The sequence below is a fragment of the Sus scrofa genome, chromosome 2, assembly GCF_000003025.6.
Source record: "Sus scrofa isolate TJ Tabasco breed Duroc chromosome 2, Sscrofa11.1, whole genome shotgun sequence".
NCBI classification, from domain to species: domain Eukaryota; kingdom Metazoa; phylum Chordata; class Mammalia; order Artiodactyla; family Suidae; genus Sus; species Sus scrofa.
The window spans coordinates 5,960,202-5,983,297 of NC_010444.4; the positions used below are offsets into that span (position 1 = coordinate 5,960,202).

Here is a 23,096-nt window from a genome sequence, read left to right on the forward strand (position 1 = left end):
CATGGGGAAGCCGCGGCATTAGAGGAGGAGAGAAGCAGGGGCGGGAAGGAGAAAGAGAAGGAAAATACTAGAGGACGCGGGGGAGGGGGTGTGCGTCTGCAGGAAGGCCGAGGAGAGCCGCTGCGTTTGACTCCCAATTGCAGACCCGTCTTCCAGCTCAGCTTGGCTACTTTCTCACTGGGCGGCTCTGGCCACCCTCCCCACCCCATGTCCAGGAACACTCCCTCCCTCCAGCTTGCACAGACCACCCGAGATGCCACAAAGAGAATGGAGACTTTTGGGGGTTTGTAGTCCCCTCTAGGCCTGGACTTGTAAGAGAATTCCTCTCTCTGTCTGTGCCAGGTGCTGTGTGCTGTGATTTGAACAAAATAAGCCCTTTAAGAGAGTTCCCGTCGTTGCTCTGAGGTAGGAAGTAGATGGGCCCCTGGGCTGAGAATAGCTGGGACTTGTTAGGCTGAGTAAATTGGGCCTTGTTTCTCTTTAACTCTTAAAGGAAAAAGTTAATTGCAGGAGCCGAGCTCTGCTGAAGTGGAAAAGAGATGACCGGTTCCATCACTCTTGGGGTCAAGGAGACCTCCCCAATTACACATACGCTGTAAGACTCCTAGGGGTCGGAAAGGGAGGGGGCTCCAGGCCATAATAAGTCCTGCCAAAAGATGTGCATACCTATTGGGGAGGGTCCCGTGCCCAGTCTGGTATGAGAGATAAAATAAGATAACTGGCCAAAGGCAAACAAAGACCCGGAAGAATTCTCCTATATAAGTGATTTAAATCACCTCTCTGGTGCGCTCCTCACTGGGGGACACTGGCACCCACACTCCTCTACTTCTGACTCAAATAAACTACTTCTCTGTGTGCTCTCCCACATGTTGTAAGGTGACTCTAACAATAAACTTTGTACCTATTTTCACAGTCTTTGCCTCCTTGAAACAGTCTTGCTTTCAACAGGGGGCAAGAGTCAGGGCAGTTCTGTCTTAGCCTCTAGCTAGTCTAGTGGCTGGGATTCCTGGTTTTCAACCAGGATATTCAGGTTCAATTCATTTCCTGAGCAGAAAATTAAGATCTCGCTCCAAGCCATCACTCATTGCTGTCTTTCTGAGATCAACTCAGCAGTAACAAACCCGACTAGTATCCATGAGGACATGGGTTCTATCCCTGGCCTCACTCAGTGGGTTAAGGATCCAGCATTTCCATAAGTTGTGGTGTAGTTCAGAGATGATCCTCAGTCGGAGACAAGGCTTGGATCTGGCATTGCTGTGGCTGTGGGGTAGGCTGGCAGCGGCAGCTCCAGCTCTGATTCACCTCTACTCTGTGAACTTCCATATGCCGTGGGTGCGGCCCTTAAAAAAATAAAAAAATAAGCCCTTTAATTCCTGGGAAACCAGTACTATAATCACCCATTATACAGAAGAGAAAGCAGAGATTTAGGAAACTGACTTCATCATGGTTATTTTTCTAGAAAGGGGCCAAGAGAGGCTCTCAGCTATGTGACTTGAAAGTCTGGGCTCCTGACTTCTCCACCTTGTTGCTGTGACTCAGGATGGCAGGATGGCACTCGGAGGTTTGGGGCAAGAGAGACCCAGAGATAAATCAGATAAGATCCCTACAGCTCGTTATCCCTTGGTCTGATTGGAACTATAACCAAGAGCTGGGGGGAAGCCCAGAGGTTGGACCTTGAAGTGCAAGTTTCATTGAGGAAATCAAGGAAGTCTGCACAGAGGAGGTGGCCTTTGGCCCCAGTCAAGAAAGATAAGTGAAATTTGCCCACACATTCCAGAAAGGGAGCACACTTCTCCTCTGTCCCCCCAGTTTGTTGCTTGAGAAGCTCCCAATCTCCAAGACTCCTCCTGGACCCCATCACCCACCACATCCGCACACCCTACTAACTCCCACAGCTAAAAATAGCCCAAGAGACCAACTGTTTTGCCAACTGTTCTGGGGCCCCAGCAGCCAGATGAAACAAGAAGGCAGCTGACAGCACACTCTTTGAGGACAAAAGCACTCATTAATCAAAGAGAAACTCCCTGAGAGGCCACCTCCGAGCAGGCTGGATGGCTGGGCTGCAGGAAGCAGGTCGTACAAATCCTGCACCACAGGATAGCTTCCATCCCTGAATGCCTGCAGCATGCTCACCTGCATGCCGGGTGTGCACAGCCACAGTAGGACACGGGGACAGTCTCACTCTCCTTTGCACGCCCAGCTTCCAGCACCTTGCCAGCCAGAGCAGGCCGTCTGTGAACATGTACTGAATTACTATTAGAATCCCCAGTTTAGGAGTTCCTGCTGTGGTGCAACAGGACTGACAGTAATCTCTGCAGGGACAGGGAGGCGGGTTCCATCCCCTGTCTGGGCGCAGTGGGTTAAGGACCCAGCGTTGCTGCTGCAGCTGTGGTGTACTTCGCAGCTCCAGCTGGGATTCGATCCCTGGCCCCAAACTCCCTATGCCCCAGGAGCAGCCAAAAAAGAAAAAAATCCCCAGTTTGCAGATGAGAAAGCTGAGGCTGGGGGAGGGGAGCAGCCAGGCAAGTATGGAGCTGAGGTTTAACCAGAGCCCCGGCTTCCCCTAAACTGAGGTGAACAGCAAGGGCTAAGAGGGGTTCCAAGGCTTTGTCCCAGGAGGTGTGCATTTCTTCTGGGCTGGAGTGCTAGGCTCGCAGCTGCGTGGTAGGCACGGCCAGATCACAAGGGACCTCTGGGAGCATGGGGCGGGCCTGATTCCAGCCTTGCATTGTCCAGATCAGGGACAGGAAGGGCGAGTTAGAACACCACCAACACACAGGTTCTCAAGTCGCAGCCTTGATTTCTGACTCTAACTGCCGTGCTCTATCCCAAGAGCTCCAGCTTCTGAATCTCTCTAGGCCTCACTTCCTGTATTTGTAAAATGGGAAAATGGGATACAAACTTGCAGTATTATTTTGAAATCCTTTTATTCAGCCCCCTTCTCCTCTCTTCAATCTAGATCTTGAATCTGTTGCTTTTTGTCTTTTTTTTTTTTTTTTTTTTTGTCTTTTAGGGCTGCCCCTGTGGCATATGGAAGTTCCCAGGCTAGGGGCTGAATCAGAGCTGTAGTTGCTGGCCTACACCACAGCCACAGCAATGCCAGATCCAACCCCTGTTTACTATCTACACCACAACTCATGGCAACACCAGATCCTTAACCCACTGAGCAAGGCCAGGGATTGAACCTGTGCCCTCATGGATGCTAGTCAGATTCTTTACCGCTGAGCCACAATGGGAACTCAGAAGCTGTTGCTTTTTAAAAGAGGGGGCTTGAGTTCCCTGGTGGCTCAGTGGATTAAGGATCTGGCATTGTCACTGCTGCGGCGTAGGTTGGATCCCTGACCTGAGAACGTCCACCTGCTGTGGGTGTGGCCAAAAAAGGAGGGAGGAGACAAAGAAAGGAATAAGATGAAGCCTATATTTCTTCAGTTCTTGAATTCAAGTGCTCAGAGACAGGGGCTGGCCCAAAACTGTTTAGAAAAAGGATTATCATTTTCAAAAGATTTTGAAAACAAAACAACAACAAATTCTTTCTGGGCTGAGAGATTTGCAGAGGAGACGATAAGGAAGAGCTAAGATGCTGGGCTCTGCCTTTGAGGTCTTGTCGTAGGTAGGAGGGTGAGGCTGGGAAGGGACTGACCCTTCAGATAGATTGTGGGGTCCAGAGCCCAAATTACCTTAAATAAGTTTGTGGCACAGTTTATGTTCCCGGACATTCCTGAAACCAGTAGAGAACTCAGGTGGCAATGGGTGGAATTTAAGAGCTGGCGGGGGTCAAGGAAAGAGTCAAGGAGAACCCTGCCTGAACCACTGTCATTGCAGGTGACTGCGGGCAGGCATGCGCAAGGCTACCATCCCTTAGGACCAACCACAGAGGCTTTAACCTCAGGCTGTGGGAAGAGGGGATGGATTTCATTAAAATAATCTGACCAGTCACTAAAAAAGTAAATAACAGTAACAAGCCCTGGTGAGGGGCGGAGCTGGACAAGGGTCAAACTGTCACAATATATGTAGGTAATAAATAAACTCTAGGGGAATGAGAAATTGCAGTCCAATGAGAAATTGCAAGTCATGCAAAGAAACAGGAAAGGTTGAGCCACAGACTGGGAAAAATGCTGTCAGGGTGTGTTGCTGGTACCCTGACACACTGGTGATGGGATTGTAAACTAGCGCAGCCACTTAGGGAAACAGTCCAACCCAAATATTCATCAACTGTTGAATGAATAAACAAATGTAGTATGTCTATACAATGGACTATTATTCAGCCATAAAAAGAAACGAAGTGCTCACATATGCTACGACCTTGAAAACTTTATGCCAAGTGAAAGAAGTTACTCACAAAAGACCATGTATTGTATAATCCCATTTTTAATAAATTTCAGAATAGGAAAAACTATAGAGACAGAAAGTGCATTAGTGGCTACTTAGCCAGGGTTCGGTGATGGCTAAAGTGTATGAGTTTCTTGCTGAGGTGTTGAAAATGTTCCAGGAGTTCCTGTTGTGGCTCGGGGGTAAGAACCCATAGTATCCATGAGGATACAGGTTCGATCCCTGGCCTCGCTCAGTGGGTTAAGGATCCAACATTGCCATGAGCTGTGGCATAGGTCGCAGATGGAGCTCAGATTTGGCATTGCTGTGGCTGTGGTATAGGCTGGCAGCTACAGCTCCGATTCCACTCCTAGCCTGGGAACTTCCATATGCTGTGGTTGCGGGCCTAAAAAAAAAAAAAAGAAAAGAAAAAAAAAGGGAAAAGAAAAGAAAATGTTTCAAAATTGGCTGAGGCGATGGTTACATATATCTATGAATATACTAAAAACCACTAAGCTCTTATGCTTTAAATGGGTGATTGTATGGTATGTGAATTGTATCTCAATATAGCTTTAACTAAAAAGAACAACACAAAACAAAAATAACATTGAGCAAAAGAAGCAAACAGCAGAGTTCATACTCCATAATCCCATGAATCTAAAAAAATAGCCCCAACTAAGCTAAATCTGTTCAAGACGTGTACACGGGAAAACTAGAAAGGCAAGGATGTTGATAGCATGAAAATTAGGACCAGGTAGTTAGAACCAGGAGGCAGCATGGGGCCGATCTTGGGCGCTGTCCAGGGTGCTGTTTGGTTTCCTGGCTGAGTGCCACTCACCTGGGTGCTTGTTTTATAATGTTTGTTAAGCTCTACATTTATGTTTTATGAGCTTTTGGCTTATTTTTTATAATTTATAATAAAAATGTTAAAAAGTAAGATGAGTTGTTTCAATCAAACTTTCACATTCTGCAATTCGAATGGGTAGGGGGTTGTTTCAACTGAAAAGTCAGGATGTGCAGGAGACTGATGAGGCTGTGAGAGCCATGGCCAGAGCGAGAGAAGAGGGGGCAGGACCCAAGCTGCTGAGGGAGCCAATGAGAGCAGGGCAGGTGCACAGAGCGAAGAAAAAACCATGGGAAGAGCTGGGAAGGGGCCGCTAGAACTTCAGATCTTGACAGCCTGGTTTATTCATTTATTTACCCGCTGCTTTGGGTCGCCCCAGTGAACCCAGTTCTCCCTCATCCCCAGTGATGCAACCTCAGCAATCATGGTTATCTTTATGACGTCATCTTTTGGCTACAGTTAAGAGGAGTAGGGGTGCCAACCTGACTCAGGCTGGGCCAGTCACAGTCTGTCTTTGGGGAATTTGGAATGGAGATTCAGAGATAGCCTTTTTTAGCTGTAGGTTCAGAGAATTATGGAAAATTAGTTTTGCAATGCCAAAGCGTCACCCTTGGTGGGCGCTTGACCCAGGCCTCGAGAGACCATAGGGGATAACTGGAGTAACTGCTCGGTCATGGGACAGAACTGCCACTTCCGTCCTACGTCATGAAAATTATCCCTACTTCCAAGGGGCTCTCTATTTGGACATGTTCATGGTACTACGAATGTTACTTTCAAACCCCACTCCTAGTATCAATTTCTGCATTACTTATAGGCTGTATATTGAGAAGAAAAAAGAGGAGAGAGAGTTCTCATCATGGCGAAGTATAAATGAATCCGACTAGGAACCATGAGGTTGCAGGTTTGATCCCTGGCCTCGCTCAGTGGGTTAAGGATCCAGGGTTGCTGTGAGCTGTGGTGTAGGTCACAGACGTGGCTCGGATCTGGCATGGCTGTGGCTGTGGTGTAGGCTGGTGGCTACAGCTCCGATTAGTTCCCCTGGGAACCTCCATGTGCCATGGTGTGGCCCTCAAAAAGACAAAAGACAAAAAGAAAAAGAAAAAGAGGAGAGATTAGATGCAAGAGGGTATTATAGAACATTAGTGTAACAGACATTTGATTTACTTTTTAGCTGTTCATAATCTGAAAATTTTTCCTGTGTGTGTGTGTGTGTGATCCCAACTTGAAGAGGCAAATACCATTTCCAACTATACGGGTTGAAAAAGGAACCAAATTATTAGTTATGCTTTTTAAAAAAACTACCAATTTACATAATTAATCAGGGTGCATTTTAAGTTCTAACTTGTTTATTGTACAAGGCATCATTTGAAAATATCAAGGAAATATCCTTTTTTTTTTTTCTTCTTCTTTTTACAGCCATACCTACGGCATATGGAAGTTCCTGGGCTAGGGATCAAATCAGAGCTGCAGCTGCTGCAGCTTGCCGGATCCAAGCCACATCTGTGAACTATGCCACAGCTTGCAGCAACACTGGATCCTTAACCCACCGACCAAGGCCAGGGATCGAACCCACATCCTCCGCAACACTATGTCATGTTCTTAACCCGCTGACCGCAATGGGAATTTCTGTCCTTTTGATTTTAATGAAGCATGGGTGAAAGTAATGCTAGTTGCCAGTATTTGATTGTAAAATCAATAAAGTAATTGTATTTTATACCGTTGTTGAATGTGGTTAGTAGATAAAAAAACAAGGGTTATTTATTTATTTATTTATTTATTGTCTTTTTGTCCTTTTAGGGCTGCACCCTCGGCATTTGGAGGTTCCCAGGCTAGGGCTCCAATTGAAGCTGTAGCCGCAGGCCTGCACTACAGCCACAGCAACGCCTGATCTGAGTCGAGTCAGCAACCCACACCACAGCTCACGGTAATGCTGGATCCTTAACCCACTGAGCGAGGCCAGGGATTGAACCTGCAACTCATGGTTCCTAGTCGGATTCGTTTCCACTGCTCCATGATGGGAACTCCCCAAAAGCAAGTTTTAAATGGGGAAAAAAAGGTTGAAAATACTAGGTACTCCTTTTCCCAGCATCCCTTGCACCTAGGGGTCAGACACATGTCTTAGATCCTTTTAATCAGAAGCATCTGGGAGCTCCCTGGTGGCCTAGCAGTTAAAGATTCGGCACTGTCACTGCCGTGACTCGAGTTTGATCCCTGGCCCTGGAACTTCTGCAGCTTGTGGGTGTGGCCAAAAAAATTTTTTTTAATTTTTTTTTCAAAAAGGGGCATCTGCTTCAGAGTGAATCAGAGGCTATTTCCTAAAGAAGCAGATGTAGTGGAGGAGACAGTGGCTTTGTCCAATTTCAGACATAGCAGTGAAAGGCGTTCCAACTGCAGAGTCTGCAGCCCTCCATCAGTGGCGCCCGTTCCCAGCGGGGGCTGTGGTGTATTCTTAGGACCAGTTCTGTGGCACGATTTGGGGTGTGTTTCCACTTGCCCAGCTACTGTGTCTTGTTCCCTGCATAGCCTGGAGATTCTGTGAGTTACTAAGTATCTTTCATAAATTTTCCTCCTGCTTAGAGTGTCCAAAATTGACTTCTGTGCCTGAAGTTAAGAATCCTGACTTCCCCTCTGGAATCCTGACTCCACTCCTTCCGGACGAGTGGCAATAGACAGCACGAAGCTGGAAGGAACGGTCTCTCTGCCTATTTCTTATCTCTTTGTCTCTCTGTAGGTTGGCATCACTCTTCCCTCCCTGCAGACCAACACACCTGGCCTGAGGTAAGAAGTGGCTGCCCCTCATGGCTCAATTTTTCATATCTTCTCCTTTCAAGAAGCCAGTACAGACCAGGAAGAGAATTTCTTTTCCTCTTTTTTTTTTTAGGGCCCCACCCATGGCATATGGAAGTTCTCAGGCTAGGGATCGAATCAGAGCTACAGCTGCTGGCCTACACCACAGCCACAGCAACACAGGATCCTAGCTGCATCTGTGACCTACACTACTGCTCACAGCAATGCCATATCCATCTGAGCTGCATCTGCAAACTTCACCACAGCTCATGGCAACGCCAGATCCTTGACCCACTAAGAAAGGCCAGGGATTGAACCTGCATCCTCAAGGATAGTAATCAGGTTCGTTTCTGCTGTGCCACAGCAGGAACTCCAGAATTTCTAATTTTTAATGAAACATTTCAAGGGGAGGAACTCTGGCCCAGCATGGGTGAGATGCTCGCTCCTGGCCAGTCGACTACAGATAGGGAGAATTCTATCATACAAAAAGTGTTTCTGGGGGGTTCCCATTATGGCTCAGCAGGTTAAGGATGCAACATAATGTCTGAGGATTTGGGTTCGATCCCAATCCCCGGCCTCACTCAGTGGGTTAAGGATAAGGCATTGCCGCAAGGTGCAGTGTAGGTCACAGATGCACCTTGGATCCAGTGTTGCTATGGCTGTGGCTTTGGCCGGTAGCTGCAGCTTTGATTGGACCCCTAGCTTGGGAACTTCCATATGTCGCCAGTTCGGCCATAAGAAAAGAAAAGGGTTGCTGTGGTCAACCCCTGTGGCTTGGGCGTGCAGTTTCAGAGAATGGGGAACATGAGGTCATGGACTGGAGGAGTCACAGTGTCCACTACAAAAATCAGGTAGGTGGGGTGAAGTGAGGAGTGGGGGGCAAAGGGCCAGGAGAGTGTGAGGCTGGAAGGGGGGTTCATTTTAATGCCTGGCAACCTGTAGGAGGCAAGGTGAAAAATTACAATTTTCCTTTCTAGATGATGGGGAACTATGGAGAGGCTTCTGATGATAGAAGAGTTACATATTTGAGGTAGGAAAATTTCAATGTACAGACAAAATTGAAATAAGAAAAAAATCATTCTCAAATGTACTACCCACAGCCCCTCTAATCATCTTGGTGTAGTTCCCTTCCAGTCCTTCTTCTAAATGTACAACACACACACACACACACACACACACACACACACACTTGTAATCACACCTTATATATACAATAAGGTATTTGCTTTGAGTCCTTAACAGTATATCATGTGTACTTCCATGTTATTAAATATTCCTCCTTGGTCGTGTTTTAATGGCTAGGAAAGTTGGGAACGGCCTCTTGGAGGAGGTGGCATTAGACTTGAAGTCAGAGGATAAAGAGTCAGTCTGAGGAAGAGACTTCCAAACAGAAGGAATAGCCTGTGTGAAGCCCTGAGGTGGGGGCTTGGTGGGTTTGAGAATGAGTATAAAGAGAACTGCTCCCGGAGTTCCTGTCATGGCTCAGTGGTTAACGAATCCCACTAGGAACCATGAGGTTGTGGGTTTGATCCCTGGCCTTGCTCAGTGGGTTAAGGATCCGGCGTTGCCATGAGCTGTGGTGTAGGTTGCAGATGCAGCTCGGATCCCGAGTTGCTGTGGCTCTGGCGTAGGCTGGTGGCTACAGCTCTGATTAGACCCTTAGACTGGGAACCTCCATATGCCACAGGAGTGGCCCTAGAAAAGGCAAAAAGACAAAAATAAATAAATAAATAAAATAATAAAAATAAATAGATAAATAAAAAGAACTGCTCCTGTGTCTCTTCTTTACTTACACTCAATCCATTCTAACTCCCTGGCAGAAACCTACAATTAACTCTATTGTATCTACCCTAAGATAGTTGTCAGACCCCACAAGACTGCCTCCACTTTAGACGCCAAGTGCAAGTCCAGGTTGTCAACACCTGTGCTTCTGACCAACTGATCAGCTAATGATAAATTGGAAGTTCCCACAACCCACTCCTGGGGTTCCAGCATTTGCTAAAATGGCTCACCGCACCCAGGAAAAGTAACCTCCTGTTTGCTTATCTGATTGCCAGTTTATTACAAAGACTATTTCAAAGTGAGGCGGGAGAGAGATGGGCTCCAGGATGGACACTTAACAACCAGCCACCTATCGAAACTACAAGATAGAAATAACAGTGGGCACAAGGCAAATGGCTGGTATTCACCTTCTGTGAACTTGTTCAGCTGTGGTGGGGACAGAATCAAAGGAGGGTCAGAGCCCCGCTGGGGCAGAAGAAAGAGAGCATGTACTTCCCATCCTCAGGATCAGGGAGACCCCAACTACACCTGCACAGAGAGACCCCTCGGGTTCAAAAAGGGAGGGGGGCCAGGCCACAATAAGTCTGGCTAACCTTCTCGCCTCGCTCTGTTTTGGAATCCACCTTGGCCAAAAATGCGCATGCAGATCAGGGGAGCCCCCTAGATCTGGTCAGGCATGAAAGAGAAAACAAGTTAATTGGCCAAAGGAAGACAAAGACCCGGAAGAACTGTCCTATACAAGTAATTTAAGTCACCTCTCCGGCACACTTCTCATTCAGGGGGACACCTGCACCCTCTCCTCTCCTTTGGGTGCATATTACTGCTTTACTTCTGCCTTAGATAAATAGGTGAATACTCTGTATTTCTGTGCTCTCCCACATGCTATACTGTGTTTCTAACAATAAAATTTATACCTGTTTTCACAGTCGTTGCCTCCTTGAAACAGTCTTGCTTTCAATAGGGGCAAGAATCAGGGCAATTCTACTTGTAGCCTCTAGCAGGTCTAGTGGCTAGGTTTCCTGGTTTTCAACCAGGCTGCCCAGGTTCAATTCCTGAGCAGAAAGTAAAGATCTCCCTCCAAACCATCACCTGCTGCTGCTTCTAAATCAAAACGGTGCAAGTCAAGCGCCAGGAGGAAGAGATTGCACAGGCAAGATATGGGGACGTGGCATGGAGTTTCCAGGCATGCCACCTGCCCAGCAGCTCCACAAGTTCACCAACCAGGAAGTTCTCAGAACCCTGTCCTTTGGAGTTTTTATGGAGACTTCATTAAGAAGGCATGATTGATTAAACTATTGACCATCAGTAGTCAAGTCTTCAGTCCCTTTCTCCTCTCCAGAGGTCAGAGGTCAGTAGTCAGGGGATAGGTCGGAAAGTTTCAATCCTCTAGTTGCGAGGTTGGTTTCCCGGGCAACCCATCCAGTGGTCACCTAGGGGCTTCTGGAAAATCACCTCATTAACATGAGGTCACTGGTGGTTGAAGGGGGCTTGTTATGAATAACAAAAGACTCCTAAAATTTCAATTTAGGAAATTCCAAGGGTTTTAGGAACTCTGTGTCTGGAGCAGAGACTAAGCCAGATTCCACATCCACGGATTCAACAAACCTGGAGTCCAAACTATTTGTTTTTCAAATTCCAGAAAGTTCCAAAAAGCAAAACATATTTGTCTTGCACCTGCAACTCTTTACATAAAATTTACATCACATTCACAACTTTTCACATAGCATTTACATTGTATCAGATATTCCAAGTAATCCAGAGATGATTTAAAGTACATAGGAAGGAGTTCCCATCATGGCTCAGAGGAAATGAATCTGACCTGTATCCATGAGGATGCAGTTTCAATCCCTGCCCTCAATCAGTGGGGTTAAGGATCTGGCATTGCTGTGAGCTGTGGTGTAGGTCGCAGACACGGCTGGGAACTGGCATGGCTGTGGCTGTGGCGTAGGCTGGTGGCTACAGCAACAATTCGACCCCTAGCCTAGGAACCTCCATATGCCATGGGTGCAGCCCTAAAAAGACAAGGAAAAAAAAAAAGGTTTACGGGAAGATGTGTATGGGTTCAATGCAAATACTATGCCTTTTTGCATAGGGAACCGAGCATCCTCAGATTTTTGTATCTGTGGGGAGAGGGGTGGGATAGTGGAGGGGGCCTAAACCAATCCCTGTAGATGCTGAGGGATGTCGTGTATATTTCTCACCATAAATCCCAATATCACAATGACCAAGGAGGCCAGTGTGGCTGGAGTGGAATGGGCGAGGGAGGGAAGGAGGAGAAGGACCTCGTAGGGCAGGTAAGGAATTAGAACTTTACTGGGGTTTCAGTGGGAAGTCCCTGGAGTAGGTGGGTGGCATGATGACTTGGGGGTGACAAAAATCTGACATGCTTGGCTGTTGAAGGAGGGTCTGTAGAGGAGCCGAAGCTTGAAACAGACACCTGTTGGAGGTTGTTCTCATCCAGGTGAAAGATTCTGGTGCTGCGACTAGGATCACGGAGGTGGAAGTGAAAGAGCAGGTGGTTAGCTAGACCTGAGGAGAGAAAGGGGGGCACTGGCCAGGTGGCAGGAAACCCTGCATCTCAAAAATGATGGGGTCCGTCCTAGAGGCAAACAAAGAAAGGCGGCAAAAGGCAGGAATCCCTGGCATCCGGATGTAACCTTTTGCTCATTATGCACTCATTACGATAAAATTTGCCTTGCACATAAGAAGCACCCATCACAGCACTGAAGCTATGACACTTCTGATCAAGACCAAATAAGAAAAATCCCTCCTCCCCTGAAGAAGATGGAGCTGGGATGAAAACCAGGAAATATGAGCCCAAACCTCTCCTGTCTCAATTAATATTCTGCCCAATCATTTTCACCCCCAGAGAACCAGCTCGCCAGAGGAGCTCAGGGGCCTGAGAAGGTACTATCACTTAACAGCCGCCCATTGCTTTCTTGGCCTTGTGTCTCGTATCATTTCCGCAACCAATCAAGAGCCCACTCTTCTCTGCAACAGTAGAGAAGAGAATATATGCAAGGGTCATTGCATGCACCCCTCCCAAATATTCCCAAAGACCTACCACATGCCTGATCAGGTTTCTCCTGAGGCCTCCCTCCCTGGCTTACAGAGGGTCCCCTCCTCCTGTAGCAAAAATGCACCCCCTGTGCACCAGCACCAATTAAGTCTCCGAGACACAGTTTTGGGTGAAGCAGAAAGAACAGCTTTATTGCTTCACCAGGCAAAGGAGGTCATAGCACGCTAAAGCCCTCAAAACTGTCCTCAGCATTCCTATCGCGGCTCAGGGGTAACGAACCCAATTAGTATCCATGAGGATGCGGGTTCGATCCCTGGCCTCACTCAGTGGGCTAAGGATCTGGCGTTGCTGTGAGCTGTGGTGTAGGTCACAGACGCCCCTTGGATCCCGAGTTGCTGTGGCTGTGGTGTAGGCCAACAGCTACAACTCTGAACTTGGAACTTCCATATGCTGTAGGTTCAGCCCTTAAAAAAAACCAAAAAACCATGTCCCTTGAGAGGGGACATCAAGGGGGGTTATAGGTTTAACTTGAAGAAACAGGGCTGTTGATAGGGATTAGACGCCTTCATTCTCCCTCCATAGAGCATTTCAAAGGCATCAAGACCAGAGTCAGGTGGTCTGGTGACAGTTTCTGATGGTCTTTGGGGCAATTACGCCTTGACCTTCACTCTGCAGTGAAGATGGCTCAGAAAAGGAAGGAGGCTTAGGGAGTGTTTCAAAGGAAAAGAAAACCCCACTTGCAAAATAACTCTCACTGGAAGGTAATCGTTAGCAACAAGTTCATGGGCCAAGGCAGGACATAGCATCACAGAGACTATTTTAACTAGTTCTTAACTGGAATAATATTTCCTAATCATTAACTCTTTTTTTCTTTTTTTTTCTTTGTAGGGTCACACCCTTGGCATATAGAAGTTCCCAGGCTAGGGGTCCAATGAGAGCTGTAACTGCCAGCCTACACCACAGCCACAGCAACAGTCTCAGAAGGACCAGTGTCCACACTGTGGGAAAAGAAGTTGTAGGTGCCCTTGACAAGCTTTACCCAGAGGCCTGACACTGGCCAATGGAGAGGCTGGGTTGGAGGGGCAAGAATGGAGCAGAGAGCCCAGAGCAGGGCCCAGAGAGCACCCGGCCCAGGAAAGATGAAGTCAGAACCGACAGCAAGAATCATTGACTTTTATAGAGTGCTTGCCATAGGCCATGTGCCAGGCCTGAGCCAAGCACCCAACCTGGGTAATCTTGCCCTTTGTTTTAGGGCCGCACGTGTGGCATGTGGAAGTTCCCAGGCCAGGGGTTGAATTGGAGCTGCGGCTGCCAGTCTACACCACAGCCACAGCCACCGCAATGCAGGATCTGAGCTAAGTCTGCAACCTACACCACAGCTCCCAGGATTCTGAATCCTTAACCCACTGAGCAAGGCTGGGAATTGAACCTGCATCCTCATGGTTGCCAGTCGGTGAGCCACAACAGGAACTTCCTCCACTTTCTCATTTTCTTCTTCTCTAACTACTCTACTGCAGCTGCAGACACCTCCTGGCCTCCCTCCTAACACTGCAGCTGCTCCTGCTCAGCTTCCTTTGCTCACTCCTTCCTTCCTTCTTCTCACTCTTTAAATGCTGAGTTCTGGAGTTCCCATCGTGGCTCAATGGTTAACAGATTGGACTAGGAACCATGAGGTTGCGGGTTCGATCCCTGGCCTCCATCAGTGAGTGGGTTAAGGCTCTGGCATTGCTGTGAGCTGGGGTGTAGGTCACAGACACGGCTTGGATCCCACATTGCCGTGGCTGTGGTGTAGGCTGGCAGCTGCAGCTCCAATTAGACCCCTAGCCTGGGAACTTCCATATGCCTTGCGTGTGGCCCTAGAAAAGCCAAACAGACCAAAAAAAGCCGCATTCTCCTCTCGTCTCTTCTCCCCACCCCGGGCAATCTCACTCCTGGCCTTGGCCTCAGGCCTATCAGTCTCTGGGTTACAAGTGCCAGAGGTTCTGTCTGCTTCTCTCTCAGGGGAGACCCTCTGGCTTGGTGCCACAAGGACCCCCCCTCCCCCCAAACTCAATTCACCATCTTCTACTTGAACCTATAGCTCCTGTGTCTCAACACTCAAAGTGCAAGTCTCACCCCTTTCATGTCGTGCTTACTGAGGCCAGAATCCAGGGCATCACTCTTCCTGCCTCTCTCCTCCTCCTTCCACAAATTACCCATCAAGCACTAACTTTGCTGATTTGTGGGGCAGCCTAAGGTACGGTCAAGTGCACAAATCATTAGAGCCAAACGATCTGGGTTCGAATCCTGACTCTGCCACTTTCTAGCAGTGTAGGTTCAGACAAGTGACTTAACCTCTCTGTTCTTCAGTTTCCTCATCTATACAGTGGGCATCATCCGAGCACCTGCAGCTCAGACGATGACAATGAGGTTTCAAAGAGTTACGATTCGTAAAGATGGACCCAATTCGCACGACACAAGCACTTGCTGACTGAAATACACCCTATCTTTTGAGATCTCTTGTCCGATCCCAAGCCACCATTATCTTTCTACCGTCTGCTGCCCTGCATCCCATCCCGCTACGTGCCACAGACAGGGCCACCTTTCCAAAATGAAAACTTGAGGCAGATGCTTAGCACTGTCCAGTGACGTCCTACTGCAGAGTCGCACAACTTTTTTTTTGGCCGTGCGGAAGTTCCTAGGCCAGGGACGGAACCCACACCACAGGGGTGACAACGCTGGATCCCTAACAGCTAGGCCGCCAGGGAATTTTTATTTTTCATTTTTTTCCATCGCATCTGAAGTTCCCAGGCCAGGGACTGAACCCAAGCCATAGGAATGACAACACCGGGTCCTTAACCACTAGGCCACCAGGGAACTCCCACACTCCTTCACAGGACTGAAAAGGCCTGTGAGATCTGGCCCCCACTCCCCTTATCTTTGCCCCTGAACACTCTGGCCTCACACATATCCAGAAGCAAACTAGGGAGTTGCTTCCTCATAATCTGTATGAGGCAGAATAATGAAAATTGTCCTCTCGTTGACGCGAAGTGGAAATTGCATCTGCTGGAGCCCTGTTTTTCCCAGGCGGCATTCTTGGCTCCCTGAGCACCTGCCACGCACTTTTGCGTCCTAATTCCTTCATTTGGGAAGGATTTATTTCTTTATTTATAAGTAAGCTTGTAAGCACAGGCGGGTGGTGTAGGTCACCCAGAGATGAGGTCCTACCCAGCCTGGCTTGCTCTGGGCCAGATCCTCCTCTGTGAGCGTTACCTGAATTAACTAATTCCTGCGAGGTAGGTGCTATAACTAGCCCCATGTTCCTAGTGAGGAAATGAACCTTGCCATTTGGTGTCAATCAAGGAGCTTTCAGAGTTCCCATCGTGGCTCAGTGGTTAACGAATCTGACTAGGAACCATGAGGTTGCGGGTTCGATCCCTGGCCTTGCTCAATGGGTGAAGAACCCGGTGTTGCCGTGAGCTGCGGTGTAGGTCGCAGACGCGGTTCAGATCCCACGTTGCTGTGGCTCTGGTGTAGGCCTGTGGCTACAGCTCCGATTAAACCCCTAGGCTGGGAACCTCCATATGCCGAGGGAGCCGCTCTAGAAATGGCAAAAAGACAAAAAAAAAAAAAATCAAGGAAGCTTCTTGGTCTAGAGTCTTGATAAGGCGAATGAGGCTGAGTTTTATTATTTATTTATTTAGTCTCATGGATACTGGTCAGGTTTTCAACCAGCTCAGCCACAGCAGGAACTCTGACAATGCCAGGTCCTTAACCCACTGAGCCCCTGGGGAACCCCGAGGCTGAGTTTTACAAAGAACTTGACAGACTTCGGAGATGGGAATAATCACACTTCATTCGTGGGAGTCCAAAGCAAATTCAGAGTTTTAAAAACTCTGTTTGCCTCACAGTTTACAGTGTGGTTTTTCATGGATTAGCTCATTTTTCTAGATGAGGCTGAGGGAGTTGTGGCACAGGGTCTGGAATCAGATGATCCCAATACTTGTTTCCCAGCCCTGTCACATGCGGGGTGGGTGTTTGGGGGCCTCTTTTTGTGCCTCAATCCCTCATTTGCAAAGGGAGTATAATACACAATTTACCTCATGCCATTGTGAGAATTACATGAGATAATAACGCCCTGAAAATGCTTAGCACAGTGCCTGGTATGCAGCAAGTGCACAAAAAAAAAAAAAAAAAAAAGTTAAATGAAATCATAAGAACCTGGCTTATTTTACTGGACACAGATGATGTATCAAATACATTCGGGGCCTCATAAGCCTCCCAGCAGCTCCGGGAAGGTTTTGTCCTTATTGTACAGTGATAGCAAACGTTGACTAGGTGACAGATACTATCCTAAAGCACTTTGCTAACTTAACGCTCACAACTAGCCCCAGGGTATAGGGGGCCACATGTTATAATTCCCATTTTGTTTATTTAAAAAAAATTTTTTAAATTAAAGTATGGCTCAGTGGTAATGAACCTGACTAGTATCTGTGAGGATGCAAGGTCCATCCTTGGCCTCCCTCAGTTGGTTAAGGTTCCAATGTTGCCGTGAGCTGTGGCGTAGGTCACAGACCGGCTAAGTCGACTCCTAGCTTGGGAACTTCCATATACCGAGGGTGCAGCCCTAAAAAGACACACACACACACACACACACACACACACACACACACACACACACAAAAGTATAGTTGATTCACAATGTTCCTTCAATTTCTTTTTCTTTTTTTTTTTTAGAGGGCTGCACCCACAGCATATGGAGGTTCCCAGGCTAGGGGTCAAATTGGAGCTGTAGCCACCAGCCTACACCACAGCCACAGCGACACGGGATATGAGCCACGTCTTCAACCTACACCATGGCTCATGGCAACGCCAGATCCTTAGCCCACAGAGAAAGCCAGGGATTGAACCCGCATCCTCATGGATCCTAGTCGGGTTCGTTAACTACTGAGCCATGAAAGGAACTCCTGTTCCTTCAATTTCTGATATACATAAAATGACCCAGTCCTACATATATAAACATTCTTTTTTTTTTTTTAATTCTATTTTCCACCATGTTCTAACCTAAGAGACTGGACACAGTTCCCTGTGCTGTAAAGCAGTATCCCATCATTATCTGTTCTAAACAGCTTGCATCCACCAACCCAACCCCCCCCCCCCCCCCCCCCCCCCCCCCCCGGCAATCACAAGTCCACTCTCTATAATTCCCATTTTACAGAGGAGGAAACTGAGCATAAATAACTTGGTCAAGTTCACAGCCAAGCAAGAGAAGCAAGCAGGCAATTTGCTTCCAAGTCCATACTCTTAATATTTCTTTTCAACAGCAGGTGAAGACACGGGCTCATAAAATGAAGAAATTCCCTCGCCTGAAAAAGGAGCTCTAGGTTATTTTCAAACCCAGAGATTATCTCCGTGTCCAGCAGATGGCGCTCCAGGACACGCCACTCTGTGGGGTTTTCCTAAGAGGGCAAAACTACCATACCCATAAGACAGGGCGGCGGCTGAGGGCCTCTTTTCGCTTAGGTGTCTGAAGCAGTGCCTGTGTGCTCTCCAGGAGGAACGTGCGTATCCGAGCCATTCGGGTCCTTCCTCAATTTAAGATGGCACGTTAAAGGTTTTTCCCGCTTCATCTCATTCCCTTTGTCATTAGTGGGAGAGCGGAAGGACGGAATCAACGCTACTTGTTGGCTTCATTTGTCCTATCCTAGTGTGAGGACCCTTGACCTTTAACCCAAGCTGGCGGCGCCCGGAGCCTTCGCTCTTGCCGTGGACCTGCGATGAATTAAGGCCAGGAACTCCGCACCATGTCGAAGCTCAGCCGGGCCACTCGGGCCCTCAAGAAGCCCGAGGCCAGCGGCATGATCCGGGCCATCGTGCGGGCAGGCCAGGCCAGGCCCGGACCCCCACTCGGCCCCATCCTGGGTCAGGTGCAGCCGCGGCGGGAACCTGGAGTGGGAGGCCAGGGTCGGGTGGCCGCTAGTACGCGCGTGGAGGGTGCGGGCTGGAGCCAGGGCGGCCTCGGTTTAGAACATGGATCTGCTTGTCCACACGCAGTATGGCTTTGGGTTGGTCACAGAGCTTCTTCAGTCCTTCCTCGACGAGCTGTTGTGAGCCTAGACAGACGTGGAAGCATACAGATCACCTGGCACAGAAAATGCTCGTTGAATCTGGGTAGAGAAAAAAGGATGGGAACTTAGAGAAGTGAAGACGGAGGAGAGAACGGACAGAGAGCCTCCTGGGTGGTAGGAAGCTTCCCTGCGCCCCCACGCTAACCCCTGTGCCTCCGTCACAGCGAGGCGTTTCCATCAACCAGTTCTGTAAGGAGTTCAACGAAAAGACAAAGGACATCAAAGAAGGCATTCCTCTGCCCACCAAGATTTTTGTGAAGGTGCGGAGTTGGGACGCTGACCCCCAGTTTCCTTCTCATTCTCCCTCTTCTCCCCAGGTCCTGAAGCTGGTCGCTTGGGGTTGCTACTCTGCTTCTAACTTGGGGCACGTGTCATCCTGTTCCTGGGCCCCACTGTCCCCATTTACACGGTGGAGACTAGTCCGTATCTTTCCGGAGCCCCCCATCTACTGCCATATTGCAGATCTTAACTTTGCCCCTCCAGCTTGCTGGGGCTTCCAGAGCAGAGTTGGGTCTGGAAGAGAGGTGACAGGGATGTTTATGGCAGGTGAATTTTTCTGTGGTTTTGTGGTCAGTTAAATGGGCATCATAGGAAGGTGATTTGGGGAAAAGGAGGGACAGGAAGTTAAAAGTTCCCCAGGCAGAGGCAGCAGGGGTGGGGTGGGGGGGGAGAGAGAAAGAAGTAGTCTCATATTTCTTTTGTCTGTGAAGCCCGACAGGACATTTGAAATCAAAATTGGTCAACCCACTGTTTCCTACTTCCTGAAGGCTGCTGCCGGGATTGAGAAGGGGGCGCGGCACACAGGTAAGGGGCAGGGTGGGCATGGGGATTCTGCAGGCTCTGGAAGGAAGCAGTGACCTCTGAAGAACAGCTTGTTCTTTCCTCCCAGGAAAAGAGGTGGCAGGCCTGGTGACACTGAAGCACGTGTACGAGATCGCCCGCGTCAAAGCTCAGGATGACGCCTTCGCCCTGCAGGACGTGCCGCTGTCCTCTGTTGTTCGCTCCATCATTGGCTCTGCCCGTTCCCTGGGCATTCGTGTGGTGAAAGAGTGAGTGTCCAGGGGAGGGTCTGGAAAGTTCTTGACCCTGGGACAAAGATGAGGACCCACTGAGTGGGAGAGTCAGCTCCTGACTTAAGAGAGCTTAGATTCTTGGGAGTGCAGGGCCTCATTCACTGGAATGTATTTATTAAATATTCGTCAGATATTGTCCTGGACATTGGGTGCAGCTGGGAAGGAGGTAGCCATGCTGGGTCTGGCTTCTAAGGAGCTCACAGCCCAGAGATGGAGGCGAATTCATAAAAGGAGAATTATATTGTTGGATGGTCGGTGTGGCTAAAAGGAACTACAGGTGTCTTGAGTACAGGGATTAGGGTTCCTGATTTTGCCTGGTGTGTCAGTGAAAGCTTTGCAGAGTCCTTGACATCTAAGTAGAGCCCTGGGAAGCGAGGTCAAGGAGTGGGGGCAAGCATTCCAAGAAGTGGAAAAAATGTAAGGTGGAAGAGAGAGACGCAAAGAAGTTCGGTGTGACCCGGGTGTGTGCTACTAGAGGCGGAGTGGGAAATAGTATGAAGAGGGGATGCAGACAGGGACCAGTGTGTTCTTGAATTCAGACTTGACCCCAAGGCCAGGAGGGGTCCCCTCATGGGGCTTCCGATGACCTCAGGAATTGTTTTTTTTGAAGTGAGGTGTCAGGTGGGAGAGCATCCGGCGTGGACAGCAGAGGCAGCACCCAGCCCTTCGCTGGCCTCTTGCTGCTGGTGTTTCCCAAGAGGAGTGGGGTTAAGCATGGGACAGGGATGGACTTGACTTTGCTCAGGTCTTCACTTGTACAGAGGTGAGTGCATGTGATCCCTGCTCTAAGAGAGACATACAGGCACCAGCTAACGACCTCTTTGTACAGAATCTTTGGGGCACAGAGGAAAAGTGGGTTAATTTGGCCTGGGATGTAGCCGAGGTCTCGGAGGTTGAGTAGGGCTTCAAGAAGGGAATAATAGGCAGAGGCGATGGGGGGGTGGCATTCCTGGCGGAGGAAACAGATGGGCAGAGCCCTGGAGGCTGGGGAGTCCAGCGGGGGAGGAGGGGTTCTGAGAAGGTGCCGTGGGCACCTGTGAGCCCCCCACCAGTGCCAGGCCCTCACGTAGCGTCTGTTTTTCTGTACCCGCAGCCTCAGCTCAGAAGAGCTGGCAGCTTTCCAGAAGGAGCGCGCCCTGTTCCTGGCTGCTCAGAGAGAGGCAGATTTGGCAGCCCAGGCAGAAGCTGCCAAGAAGTGACCCCCGACCCCCATCCTCCAGGCGTTTGAAGGGAGCTAGTTGTTGTATTTTTCTGACTTTAAATTACATATTTTTATAGGCATGGCTGTATCACAGGATCAAACCTGAATAAATGTCATTTGTCACTCACTCTCAGTTTCTGCTCTGGGACCCCAGGGAAAGGGACCTGTACTGATAGCAGCCACCATGAACAGACTTTAGGTACCCTAGGAAGGAGGGGTCTTTCTTGCTGCTTCTTAGATGTGTGATCAGAGGTTCATCCAAGCAGAACAACTTGCCCAGGCTCTGAATTGGCAGAGAGAGGAGAAAATCCTGTGTTTTCCCCCAGGGAGGAGCAAATGGGCGGTGTGTGTGTGGGGGGGGCATGGAAGATGGGCTTGGGTGTCCAGAGGCAGCAGAAGTTTCTGCTTTCATCAGAAATACTTCTTATCTCTTAGGGACTTGCCACCTCAACAGAAACAGATCCACTTAGGGACTTCAGGTCATAGGGTTACTACATGGAATGCTCTGGATCCTAAGGGCTACGTCAGGGCCCTCTGTTAAGCAGACCCTGGCTCTGGGTCAGGTGTTACCTGAACATGAATGTGAACTGGGGGGTTTATGGCTGCAGACCCTCGGAAGAAGCATAGCATCAGTAGGTACCTGCCCACGGTGGGAGAAGCCTTCTTGAAGTCCTGGCCTCTTGTTTTCCCTTTAATCATAACATCCAGGACTCTTGTCCTCTCATCGAAGAGCGGAGACGAGAGAGAAACGGGATTCACGCTGACCAAGCATCTGTTAGGTGCTAGGCACTGTTTTACAATAAGAAGATTTGGAAAGCGTAGAAAATACCTGCAAGAAAATAAAAGTCTTGTGTGATCCCCCCACTCAGAAGAGACTTTTTTTTTTTAAAGGGCTGCACCCACAAATTAGGGAAGTTCCCAGGCTAGGGGTTGAATTGGAGCTACAGCTGCCGGCCTGCACCACAGTCAGAGTAACGCCAGATCTGAGCGATGTCTTTAGCTTATACCACAACTTATACTGCAACGCCAGATCCTTAACCCACTGAGTGAGGCAAGGTCTTCATGCATTCTAGTCCTGTTTGTTGCTGCTGTGCCACAACGGGAACTCTAAGACTTTTGCCGGTATTTTACTGTATATTTTTTCTGCTTTTTTCCTGTGCGTGTGTGTTTATATATAACGCTTTAAGAAAACCAACAAGGAGTTCCCATTGTGGCTCAGCAGTAACAAACCCAACTAGTATCCAAGAGGATGCAGGTATGGTCCCCTGCCCTGCTCAGTGGGTTAAGGATCTGGCATTGCCATGAGCTGTGGTGTAGGTTACAGATGTGGCTCAGATCCTGAGTTGCTGTGGCTGTGGCCTAGGCCGGCAGCTGTAGCTCCAATTTGACCCCTAGCCTGGGAACTTGCCGTGGGCGTGGCCCTAAAAGCAAAGAAAAAGAAAAAAACAAATTCAGGTCATACTACAGATAGTGTTTTATTCTGCTTTTACTTATAACTTGGCAACATTTTTTCATTATTATCTTCCTAAAACAATTTTTGAAGACTGCTTAGTACTCTGTCTTACCATTATTTGTTTAACCAAGTCCTCCCCTGTTGGGTACTTTGTCGTTTGCATTTAAAAAGAAAATTCACACAAGTTCGTGTTGAACATGATTCGGCCCTCTGCTTCAGATTCTCCCCAAGCCGCAATCAGTGTGTCAGCTGGGGCTGTGGTCTCATCTGACGCTTGACACTTTCAAACGCATGTGGTTGTTGGCAGCATTTAGTTCTTTCTGAGCAGTTGGGCTGAGGACCTCAGTTTCTTGCTGGTTGTCAGTTGGAGGCCACCCTTTCTTTCTCCCTGGCTGTGTAGCCTTGGGCAAGTTACTTAACTACTCTGTGCCTTAGATCCCTCATCTATAACATAGAGAACGTAGTGCATATCTCCAAAGGTTGCAGAAATAAGTACATATATGGTCATTTAATTTATGACAA

General features: G+C 48.5%; 1 protein-coding gene across 3 annotated transcripts; it reads left to right on the forward strand.

The window, feature by feature from the left end:
* Positions 18,269–21,248, forward strand: MRPL11 (mitochondrial ribosomal protein L11). 3 transcript variants are annotated; one of them, XM_003122488.6, is made up of 5 exons: positions 18,290–18,646; positions 19,012–19,107; positions 19,558–19,651; positions 19,737–19,896; positions 21,014–21,248. In XM_003122488.6, exons 1-5 carry the CDS (start codon positions 18,524–18,526, stop codon positions 21,117–21,119), a joined length of 579 nt encoding a protein of 192 aa, XP_003122536.1. In that variant the 5' UTR covers positions 18,290–18,523; the 3' UTR covers positions 21,120–21,248. The 3 variants fall into 3 exon arrangements, with proteins under 3 accessions (XP_013849509.1, XP_005660717.1, XP_003122536.1); XM_005660660.3 differs by lacking the exon at positions 19,012–19,107 and having other exon boundaries at positions 18,283–18,646; XM_013994055.2 differs by lacking the exons at positions 19,737–19,896; positions 21,014–21,248 and having other exon boundaries at positions 18,269–18,646; positions 19,012–19,393; positions 19,558–19,652.

Coding starts and splice junctions, on each gene's coding strand:
- MRPL11 (XM_003122488.6), top strand. CDS start 18,524: ATGTCGAAGCTCAGCCGGGCCACTCGGGCCCTCAAGAAGCCCGAGGCC. Junction 18,647..19,011: donor TCGGCCCCATCCTGGGTCAG/GTGCAGCCGCGG, acceptor CCTCCGTCACAG/CGAGGCGTTTCCATCAACCA. Junction 19,652..19,736: donor GAAGGGGGCGCGGCACACAG/GTAAGGGGCAGG, acceptor CTTTCCTCCCAG/GAAAAGAGGTGGCAGGCCTG.